We start from the raw sequence: 12,655 nt of genomic DNA on the forward strand, positions 1-12,655 counted from the left end.
ACTACTACTACTACTACTACTAATAATAATAATAATAATAGGACCACTACAACTATTACTACTACTACTACTACTACTACTACTACTACTACTAATAATAATAATAATAATAGGACCACTACAACTATTACTACTACTACTACTACTACTACTAATAATAATAATAGGACCACTACAACTATTACTACTACTACTACTACTACTACTACTAGTACTACTACTACTACTAATAATAATAATAATAGAATCACTACAACTATTACTACTACTACTACTACTACTACTACTACTACTACTACTAATAATAATAATAATAATAATAGGACCACTACAACTATTACTACTACTACTACTACTACTACTACTACTACTACTACTAATAATAATAATGATAATAATAATAATAATAATAATAATAGGACCACTACAACTAATACTACTACTACTAATACTAATAACAACAACAACAACAACAATAATAATAATAATAATAATAATAATAATAATAATAATAATAAAAACTGTAAGTACAATTAGATATTTTCATGGCACTCCTCATGGTGCGGGGTTTTTGAAAATTTGCTCTTTCTCGTAGTTGTAAAGATTGTTCCAACCATTCGGAGCTTTTAGAAGCTGAATTACGACAGAAGATAGAAGCCCATCGATACCAGGAGTTAAGGCTGGTCCACAATAAACTGGGAACGGAAACACGAGAACGAGAACGGAAATATTGTTAAAATAAATGTGAGCATTCACAATTAACGAGAAGCTTGCCGGAGCCCGGGAACGGGAACGTGAAAGTTAATTGTGAATGCTCAAATTTAAATACATTTATTTTAACAATATTTCCGTTCTCGTCGTCGTTTTCGTTCCCGGTTTACTGTGAACCAGCCTTTACTGTCCAGGCCTCTACCTATCTTTTGTTGACGGACCCACAATTGGTTCCCCTTTCCCTGTCTTCCCTAAAACGGTGTGTATCTCCGAACCGTTGGACATTTTTACAACCGTGACATGGTGCAAATACCCAAAAACCTAGCACCAAGCTCTGTCAAATCTGACCACTTAAGGTTTCTAGCTGACATGGCACGATGAGGTTGGAAATGAAGGAAGAAGAACGTCTGGCTGCGGGGAGGTCTCAAGTCAGAAGAATGTTTAATTCAGCAACAACTGAAGACGGTCCGGATTGCTCTACTGGCTTAAATTTGGCACAGCGATATCCCGTAGTGGCCCGGTTTGCAGAAATCAATATGAAAGCATTGCAACGTGCTGTGTGATTCCCTCGCTTCCCCACAAACAGATGGTGTAGGCTATAGTCCCATATTCGTAATAGAACACATAAGAAAAAAGTACGAGAACCCTCAAAGAAAACACAGGGAGAAAGAGCCAAAGGAAGACAGAGAAAACGGGGGGAAAATTAGAAGAGAAACAAAAGAAAAAGTAAAGAGGACAAACGAGGATTTATGGACAGAAAGAGAAAGATGATGGGGAAGAAAGAAAGAGTAGAAATAAAATAAAAGGAACAAAGTAAGTATGAAAAGAATAACATTAAGACAAAAAAAGAGAAACTAGAAAAGAGAATGGAAGCAAGAGAAACTTGAATAGATATTAAAAAGAAAATAAATGTAGAAAATAGAATGGAGAAAGAAAGAAGCAACGAAAGTAGAGAAAGCAAGAAACAAACGAAGGTAGGAATCAGTGAAATAGAGATTAAAGAAGAAAAACAAAACCTAACGAAAGAATGAGAAAAGGGGCATGGAATGGAAGAAGGGAAACTAGAAAAGGGACAAAAGAATAAACAGAAAGAGTGCGAAAGGAACAGAAAATCATCATCATCATCATCATCATCATCATCATCATCATAAATGGACTCCACACTTGTGGAGTGACGGTTAGCGCGTCTGGACGCGAAACCAGGTGGCCTGGGTTCGATTCCGGTCGGGGCAAGTTACCTGGTGAAGGTTTTTTCCGGGGTTTTCCCTCAACCCAATATGAGCAAGTGCTGGGTAACTTTCGGTGCTGGACCCCGGATTCATTTCACCGGCATTATCACCTTCATCTCATTCAGACGCTAAATAACCTAAGATGTTGGTAAAGCGTCGTAAAATAATCTATTAAAAAAGATCACAACGCATCTCGAAGGTCTTTTGGTAGATGGAGGGAGATTTGTATACATATTTTTATTTTTATAATAATGTTACATCTTTGGTAGGTGGTATTACACTATCAAAGTTATTCAACAAAGCCTATGATAAAATATTTTACCAAAGATCTGTGATAAAAGGTAGGATTTGGAGTTTATTAGACTAAATAATAGTACATTATGCAACGAGCCTATAATGAAGGTAATTAAGAAGCGAGTATGAATATTTATGAAACGAGCGCTTGCGCTCGTTTCATAATTTTCATACGAGCTTCTTAATTACCATTATAGGCGAGTTTCATACGACTTTTTATGCTCGACCACATTTCTAACTTGATATTATTAATTTTCTTTGTATCTGACCTTGGCCAATGTCCCGTATGTTGTGAGATGTGCGCAGACGCGAAAGTATTGATTTTTTTCGAGGAACAGATGTCCACATTGACCTTGCTAGGCCATAAGAACCTACAGAGATAACATTGAAATTAAATTAGACATTGAAAAACGAGATGACAAATTGAATTTATTTGAATATTATTTACAATTAACGCTAATTATTATAGTAACAGAACATAACCTTCTGCGACAGTATTGGATTTCCAGCCTCCGTGACTTTTCGCTAATTCTCTTTCGATTGCATATCCGAGAATAATCGATACTTGCGGTTTTATAACGGTAGAAAGCTGACCTGTCATTGGCTGAACAGTTGTAACCTGAGTCGTCATTGGCTGAAAGACCGGATCTTTAATGAGTAGGTGTACTTTAATGACATGCATTAAAGGTCTGTTACCAGGTGTATAATTACTACATTTCGGCATGGTCGAGCATAATATATTTTATCAAAGATAACCTAAAATTAAGAAACGATAACCATCAGTCTCGATTCATAGCAAAATAAAATAAATCTTTTTTGATCATAGATATGCATAAAATGAATGAAACACAGTACTATGCATGTTGAGCTACAATTAGTTTCAAATATTACAATATGCATTTTGCTGAAAAAGAAATGTCTATGGGTTAAACCATGTATTACAAGACGTGACAAGGAAAGTTGGCTATCCATCAAACTTAATAAAAGAGCTACAATGCGAGGACTTGAAAAATTACGTATTATTTGAAAATAATTATTATTATTTGAGATAATTTTCAGTTTGTCCAGACATCTGCATCTTTCCTGTACAGCAGTTATAGTCTCCGTTACTTTCATGTGCAATTCTAGTCTTCTAGTTCTGCTTTTGTAGTCAATGGGTCGATTTCTAAAACGAGGTCTAGACCACGACCATTGCTTTAAACCGCGTTTGGATTTATAAAACGAGGTCTCTTTCATTTTTCTGAGCCACGGCTCGAAACCATGGTCTGAAGCAGAGACCACGGCTGGGGCAGGTTTAAAACTACGGCTTCATGTATACAAGATGGAGGTAGCAGATGATCTGGATGATTATCAAAGGAAAATTTGTGTCTACGAGTATTAAATACCTGATTAGAGTGATGAGAGACAGGAATAATCCTTTGTAACTATATAACGACGATAATTTCAGGCGAATATTTCGATTTTCGAAGAAATCAACGCAGAATTTAGCAAGAATGCTAAATAATAATAATCTGCAACGAAATGCAAGAGGCGACGGGCTGACAATTTTTTTACACCTTCTTGCTGCTTTCAGGGAAGTAAGATATAATATTTTATATAATTATACCTTTATGCCTATAGGACGATATAGCTTAATTCTTAGTCTTTACAGTAATTTTGGACATTTCATTTAATACTCGAAAATGTTGTGGGCCTACAAGAATATGAAGCTAACGTGATTTTGTCTTCTTATTTTAAGTTTTATGCTACTGGGGCTTTCCACGTAGTACTAGCCTATTATATGTAAAAATAGAACCATACTACATTTTAGTTTCAATTGAAATTTTAATCCAGTTAATATTTAGGTTATTAATTCCTTAGAATCGGGTTTTCAGGTTGTTAATGTTGGTAGTAGTTATGAATAAACGATGAACTATAACATAAACGCTCGATTTGTGCTAATTATTTGTGTAATATCATTCTGGTACCTAAAAATCCGTTCCCTATTAAATACTAAGTAATGCTAGTATTTTAAACGCACGTAAATTCCCTATATAACAATACCTTAACTTAGAACAAAAGAACGTGACTTACTGCAATTCAATAAAAATATTAATCCCGATGTTCATTTATTTCTAATATCGACTGTTTACAGGAATAAAAATCGATTCTTAGCTGCGTTGCCATATATAAAACGCACGAATCTCGGTTTCTAGTCAAGCCGCGTCTCGACTTCGTTTTAGAAATCGCACAAGCATTCAGATCTCGATCGCGGTTTAAAAGCCGAGGTTTGGAACCACGATTTCGTCCGTGTTTTAGAAACCGACCCAATGTGTGTTGTGCTATATAACATTTTGGTGGTAGTATAGTAGTGTAACGGTCCAACAATATTTACTTTCCGCCATAATGGTTTCAAGCTACTCAGACCATTATTTGCAAAAGATAACAAGATGCACTTACATTTTACAAAATATCTTTTACCAAAGACACCGTCATATATTTTATAAATAGGGAACAGTTTTATAGGTGCTAAAAAGAGAGATTTAGGACTTTATGAAATCAAATGTAGGACTTTTAAGAGTTTATATACAATTAACTATTACTAATTTTAATTTTAGTAAATATTCCATTTTAGGTGGAATTCAAGTACAAAGAACTGGTGCTGACAATGGGTACTACTGAACTGAAGACTCAAATTCGTCAGTGAAAGAGACTAATTGCTGATTGGTCAGTTTCATTTTGCATAACGGGGGTCCACTGACGCGAAAACTAATTTGTAAGGTCTCGCCTAACCTGAACAACCTGCCGCCTTTTTTGTGCTAGTATGAACTTCGGTTCCAGGAAATTTGATAAAATCTTCTCTCCCCTTCTAAGACTAATACGGGACAACTTGCCAGGCCACTGTTTGTCTTTTAGAGATTTATTTATTTTTACATTTTAAGTATCATTTTTTGTAGATTATTACAGGTATTTTTATTTTAAATATAAGCAAAATACTAAAAAAAAAGGCACAAACAAGGGTTTTAGGCATTTATTTATTTTTTTAGTATGTTATTTTACAACGCTTTATCAACAGCTTAGGTTATTTAGCGTCTGAATGAGATGAAGGTGATAATGCCGGTGAAATGAGTCCGGGGTCCAGCACCGAAAGTTACCCAGCATTTGCTCATATTGGGTTGAGGGAAAACCCCGGAAAAAACCTCAACCAGGTAACTTGCCCCGACCCGGAATCGAACCCGGGCCACCTGGTTTCGCGGCCAGACGTGCTAACCGTTACTCCACAGGTGTGGACTTCAGCATTTAGAGGAGTTTATGGTTAATTTAGACATTTTAGATTTTATAATACAATTTTAATAGGGGAATCTTATGTAGTTGAAACGTAGAGATATCTGAATAACATAGCACGTCTAGGACGTAGCAAACAAAATACGTACGGAACTAGGAGTCCGTTCCCTATTTATAAAAGATCTCTGACAGCACAATAACAGCCTTAAGAAGTTTGTTCTGTGATTTCTCTCTTCAATTTGCTTAAATTTCTCCCGGAAAGCCTCACAGCTCTAGATTTCGTTAAGCAGACTTTTATAAATACAGGAAACAAACAAACGGAGAGAAGAGCAAAGGAAATGGAAAAGGTAAACACACATTTGCGTTGCTCTGAATTACGCCTGACACAAGGAAGGGAGAGATGATGATGATGATGATGATGACTGTGTCTAGTGACAGACTGGCTCACATAAATGCAGCAGTACTGCCTGTCTGGGAAGTGGGCCGTGGGGTCGACGACCTGCGCTACAACAACAACAATATATATACACTTCGCCGCACCGCTATTGCTGGCAGAGAATATTGTCTTTGCTTGTATCAGGGAGATGTCATTACAGCAATTACTGCCTAATCCCATCTTCACAGGTAGCTCCTAATTGACTGGTAGATGTGTTGCCGTGGCTCCCACAATAAAAAAAAGAATAGCGTGGGTTGTGTATATTTACAGAGAATTGTTATGAAATGGCTGGCAGCTGTTGCCACAGTTGTGCTATAAAACGGTAGGCAGCTAGAAATTCGCTCTGCAACGGGTTTGCGGCGAAACGACAATGAATTTAATTTCCCAAGGAATCAAAACATTACGTTGTTAGCTTAGTTCACATTCAGATCACATAAATAACACGCGTTTCTTTATAATTGTGCATTAAATAAATCAGGTTTTCTAACACAGCATTGAAAGACACATTTATCGCCGACACAAAAATAACCTATCGTAATCCGTGTTCAATAATCAGGCTTCCGTCATCAATGTTACCAACCTGTCATCCGATTAAGACAGTTATGGAGGGACACAAGATTGCAACCACTACAATAATTCAGTACGCACGTTTTTGTAGATTAATTTATATTATTTATTATTTTGATTTTAAATGCACATTTGAAATATATCTAGAATACAGATTATTTTATTTTGACTATTACAATTTTACTACGTCACACTACTTTTGACCAATAAAACGGTACAAAAGGACATCTTTCAACCAATCATGGCTGCTTATCGCACAATTTTATCGCGTCACTAGCATTTGTTTAATTTTATCGCGTCCCTAGCATTTGTTTATTTTTATCACTACCCTAGCATTTGTTTCTTTGCTTGCCAACATTTCAAACTGCACTGGTCTGGACGTCAAAAAACAGAAAATTACAAACCACTCCAGTCGATGCACAGCACTTTCAAATATAACTCGCATTGGCATTCAATGACAAGAATTAATAAAGATCACTGGTCATAGCTATGCATCTTCCCTGAAATCCTATTTACAAATAAATGAAAAGCACCATTCGGAAATCCTTAATAAGTTGAGGGATACACCATGCACATCACCGAATTCACTTCTCTAACGCACACGTCCAATATAACATCGATTGAACCACCAACAACTAAAACATTCAAATTTGAAAATTGTACCTACTTTCAATAATTGTTTCTTTTAAAATTATTCATGTTTATTTTTTATTTCATCATCGTTAGTTAAAATGTTTCTTGTTTATTTCATCATCCATAATTAGAACTTTTCTAACACTCGTTTATATTATTTAGGTTACGTTATAGCTTCTGCTATATGATATTATGGATAGTCACGTATCAGAGATTGTTTAATAAAGATTTATTGAAAATCGTCTGTCAAGTGACGTTGATTACTGGGATCGGGATAATTGAAGTGGAATGCAACTGTTTTAATAAAAATGAAACTGAATCAACAAAGCCTTCTTGACCAGTAACCGTCCACAGAGTTCAATGAAGATTCCATAGTTGGCACAACTGATAAGAAAACAGCTATTCGTAACACACTACTGCCATCTACTAGCGTAATATTATAATGTTGAGATGGTACAAATTTGAAGACAGTTTTGTATTTTCGTAAGTCAATTAATATTTTATTGTATTGGAGTACTTTGTTACTTCTAATCTTTATATACTTTCTTCTAATCGTGTAATAGTCAATTAAATCCCACTCGAGTTTTGATTTTCTCTAGATAAATCAAAACTTCTAGTGAGATTACTGTTGATAATTTCATTAAGTGGTTTACATTTTTAAATATTAACTTAAGGGGCATGGGTACAGTCCGTATGGACGGATGATAGATAAATTAACATCTAAACAAAAATAAATAAAATGTTCAGCTATCAGAGATCTAGAAAACAATATAGATTGCAATATGGCAACACTGTACTGTATATTATCACTAGCAGTAGTGGTTTTAAAGTTATTTAATGCAAACTAGTGCATACTTCACTTTGCCATTCATAGAATAAAACTTAAAAATAGAACATAATATACACACTTTTCTTCAGTTTTGACTATATAACTGTACATTTTATGAAGTGTACTCAAGCAACTTAAACATAAAACCAAACAAAAGAAATTATCCACTTTTTCGTTTTCCGTACTATTTTAGATTTAAAGTTTATCCCTAAAAATATTAATAATTCTAGAAAATATTTAATTTTTAAGTAAGATTGCATTAACAAACCTTGAAATGAAAGAAATTAAAATAAAACGTGAATCGACGGAAGAAAATTAACAGGTACACAATTCAACGTCAACACCGTTTCATATTCATGTTATAATTATGGCGGATTCAGAGTATTGCGAGCCTTTTAAACTCACTACTTCGCGTCTACAGACAACTAATTTCACACTTAAATTAAAATCAAGTAATAAATTTAAATGTTTCACATCTGCTGCTTTACTACACAGTACAGATTATGGTCCACGTCTATATAATTCGATAATAAAATTTCATCCAGAATTGAGTACTTTAAGCAATGAAATTTTCAGATCCAGAATTAAAAAATGTATATGACAGACTTCTCTGTATTATATTATGTACCATGTATTGTAAAACAAGTTTATTTCTATCCTAAGTGTATTTTTTCTATCTTATCTTGGTTACTATAGCAACATGACCTGTACTAATTATACTACTAATAATAAGTTAATATTAATCCATCAATCTCAACATCGTCTCTTTTTTTCACTCAGTTATTACTAGTATTATTATTTACTAATTTTATTATCATCTTTATGTGACCTTTTTTCTTAAGTATTTTGTCTACAAAGTATGTATATCTATGTAACGGAACTGTCCCCGAACACGTGTTTGCTCTTTCGGGGTATTTTAATGTAACTTTTTTATGTATATGTTATTATTATTAAATAAATAAATAGAAACCTAACATTAAATAATTAGCACGCACGAAACAAAACAAAATGACACAATTAAGCTTTTGTCCATGTCATTTTCGTACTGTCATAAAAGAAACTTTATTATTTGTGTTTATAATATGACCAAAATAAAAATGATATAGGTATACGATTATACTTACATAAAACCTGATGCTCATTTCAAATTAGGTTTTTTTCAATTACAAGGAAATAAGGGGAAATTACAAACATGTGACGAGCTATTTAACAACTCAAAACACAATGTAATCTGTCTTATTTCGGAAACAAAAGAGAGATGAAATGTTAGCCTATGCATCACTCACCTGAGCTGAGACAGCCGATGTCCGTCACGTATTAGGCAGTGCAGGAAGTACATGGTTCCAATTGGAGTAGGCTACTCCACCGCACGATACACATTGATGGGAGCCCGGCCATTGCCCCCAACACGAGCCAGCCCATTGCGCCAGACTTTCTCTTCGCCGCACAAACCAATCTATGTACGGTTTTGTCTACTCGCCTCTTTTCAGCTTTTTAAGCCCCCCCCCTCCCTTGCCCCGCGTCTTCCTTAGTGCTAATGTGATTCATTTTTGCTTCGACATGCCTTGTGTAACACATTTCTTATAACGATCCTCGCTTCGAGTATTTGTTTTATAGTACAGCCCACAACCTTTACAAACTTTTACGCTTGGAAAACTACAAAGGGCGGAACTTCGAAAATGTTACGGGTTTGAATCCTGTGTAATGTACGGAATTTTCTTCATTCCACATGTAGATTAAGTTATTTTACGACGCTTTATCAACAGCTTAGGTTATTTAGCGTCTGAATGAGATGAAGGTGATAATGCCGGTGAAATGAGTCCGAGGTCCACCACCTAAAGTTACCCAGCATTTGCTCATATTGGGATGAGGGAAAACACCGGAAAAACCTCAACCAGGTAACTTGCCCCGACCGGGAATCGAACCCGGGCCACCTGGTTTCGCGGACAGACGCACTAACCGTTACTCCACAGATGTGGACTCCTCCTGTAGAGTCCTGTGTTGTCCTAGATAGAAGTACGGCGTTGTGTTGACCACACAACATGAGATCCTACCGTGTATGGAGTTATCGATACAAGACCATTCATACATTGTTTTCTGTCCAAGGAGCAAGACCTTCACTGTAAACCCAGCATTCTACAATCTTTCCTATTTTCTGCCTTCCTCTTAGTCTCCTCATATGATCCATATATCTTAATGTCGTCTATCATCTGATATCTTCTTCTGCTCCGAACTCTTCTCCCGTTCACCATTCCTTCCAGTGCATCCTTCAGTAGGCAGTTTTTCTCAGCAGTCTTTCTAGCACAGTTTTTGTTTTATAGTACAGCTCACAACCTTTATAAACTTTTACGCTTGGAAAATTACAAAGGGAGGACGAAACTTTGATAATGTTGCGGGTTTGAATCCTGTGTGACGTACGGAATTTTCTTCATTCCTCATGTAGAGTCCTGTGTTGTCCTAGATAGAAGTACGGCGTTGTGTTAACCACACAGCATGAGATCCTACCGTGTATGGAGTTATCGACACAAGAACATTCATACATTGTTTTCTGTCCAAGGGCAAGTCCTTCACCGAAATGCCAGCATTCTCCAACTACAAATAATGCCCATGGCTTGTCAGTATATCTTTCGTTAATAATCTTCCTCGTATGTAATCGTGAAAACTTTGTAACTAATTCAACAGTTCATAATATAAATGCACGTCAAAAAATGACTTTCATACTCCATCGGCAAGTCTATCGTGCTATCAAAAAGGAGTGAGTTATATAGCAGTAAAAATATTCAATAGCCTCCCTGTCGATATAAAAAATGAAACTCAAAACATAAGATTATTTAGGGCCAAATTAAAGAAGTACCTAATATCTCATGCCTTCTATTCTGTAGGTGAATTCATGACATTCAATAACGCTTCATGAAATTGATACTAAAACTTTGTGTTGTACTAGTAGACTATATTGTAAATCTCATCTGTATATATTTCATCTAGACTGTGACTATAAATTAAGACTTTATAATAGTATTAAGTTTTTTGACTTGTTCCATATTCTAGCTGTAAGCATGTATGAATACCATGGAATGTTAATAAATACAATACAATACAATACAATCCCTATTTTCTGCCTTCCTCTTTGTCTCCTCATATGATCCATATACCTTAATGTCGTCTATCATCTGATATCTTCTTCTGCCCCGAACTCTTCTCCCGTTTATCATTCCTTCCAGTGCATCCTTCAGTAGGCAGTTTCTTCTCAGCCAGTGACCCAGGCAATTTATTTTCCTCTTCCTGATCAGTTTCGGCATTAGCCTACACTTTCTTCGCTCGCTCTTTCTAGCACAGCTTCATTTCTTACTTTGTCCATTTCACACCCTCCATTCATCTCCACATATATATTTCAAATAATTCCAGTCGTTTGTCTTCACTTCGTCGTAATGTCCATGTTTCTGCCACACTCCACACAAAGCATTTCACAGGTCTCTTCCTTAGTTCTTTTCCTATAGGTCCGCAGAAGATGCTCCTTTTTATATTAAAAGCTTCCTCTGCCATTGCTATCCTCCTTTTAACTTCCTGGCAGCAGCTCATGTTACTCCTTATAGTACACCCCAAGTATTTGAAGCTGTCCACTTGCTCTACTGCCTCATTTAGTATTCGCAAGTTTATTTTTCTTTATTTTTCTTCCTATGACCATGGTCTTCGTCTTGTTTGCATTTATCTTCATCCCATACTGCTCACAGCTGTCAGTTAGCTATAGTAGCATTATCCCTTAGTATCACCTTCTCTTCCGCTAACAACGTCATATCATCAGCAAATTTTATGCACTTTATTCTTCTTCCTCCTTTTATTACCCTTCCCTTGTTCTGAAAACCGTTTTTCACTAAATCCTTCTCCAATCTTTCCTACTTACTGCCTTCCTCTTACTCTATCATCTGATTATCTTCTTCTGCCCCGAACTCTTCTCCCGTTCACCATTCCTTTCAGTGCATCCTTCAGTAGGCAGTTTCTTCTTAGTCGGTGACCCAGCCAATTCCTTTTCCTCTTCCTGATCAGTTTCAGCATCATTATTTCTTCACCCACTCTTTCCAACACAGCTTCATTTCTTATTCTGTCTGTCCATTTCACACGTTCCATTCTTCTCCAAATGCTTTTATACGCTTCTCTTCATTTCGTCGTAATGCCCATGTTTCTGCCCCCATACAATGTTACACTCCACACAAAGCACTTCACTAGTCTCTTCCTTAGTTCTTTCTCCAGAAGTCCGCGGAAGATGTTCCTTTTCTATTAAAAGCTTCATTTGTCATTGCTATTCTCGTTTTGACTTCCTGGCAGCAGCTCATGTTACTGCTTACAGTACGCCCCAAGTATTTGAAGATCATAATTCATAGAAAATTACCAAAACAGAAATGTGAAATCTGGTACTAGGCCTACTTTGTTTTTTCATCTGAGTGTAATCACCTGCTGGTAACTTTTAAAGCCCATTTTCATTGTATTTATCAGTTTGCATGTCTAACTGTTTGGAAACTGACTAATCATTACGCTTTCCTTTGATTGTCTTCTTCACGCTCAGCATAGAAATTTGTTTTAACTTTTTTTTACATCCATAGTGACACTTGTGGTGGACAAGGTAGCAATTGGGATTTCCTCGTGGTTCCCTTGTTTCCCCATATTAGCCATCTACAGGGACATCATTTTATTTTT

At 35.9% G+C, this 12,655-nt stretch overlaps 1 protein-coding gene across 3 annotated transcripts in view; it reads right to left on the reverse strand.

Moving 5' to 3' along the window:
• Positions 1 to 12,655, reverse strand: part of E23 (Early gene at 23) — a 555,031-nt gene that overhangs the window by 113,553 nt on the left and 428,823 nt on the right. The window contains exon 1 of one of the 3 annotated variants that reach the window (XM_069849064.1): positions 9,250 to 9,392. The exons of the other annotated variants lie outside the window; for them this stretch is intronic. Within the exon in view, the coding sequence (XP_069705165.1) occupies positions 9,250 to 9,302 (53 nt within the window). The 5' untranslated portion in view covers positions 9,303 to 9,392. Of the gene's footprint in view, positions 1 to 9,249; positions 9,393 to 12,655 lie in introns of those variants that run through there. 3 annotated transcript variants of the gene reach the window in all.

The sequence above is a fragment of the Periplaneta americana genome, chromosome 16, assembly GCF_040183065.1.
Source record: "Periplaneta americana isolate PAMFEO1 chromosome 16, P.americana_PAMFEO1_priV1, whole genome shotgun sequence".
Classification (NCBI taxonomy): domain Eukaryota; kingdom Metazoa; phylum Arthropoda; class Insecta; order Blattodea; family Blattidae; genus Periplaneta; species Periplaneta americana.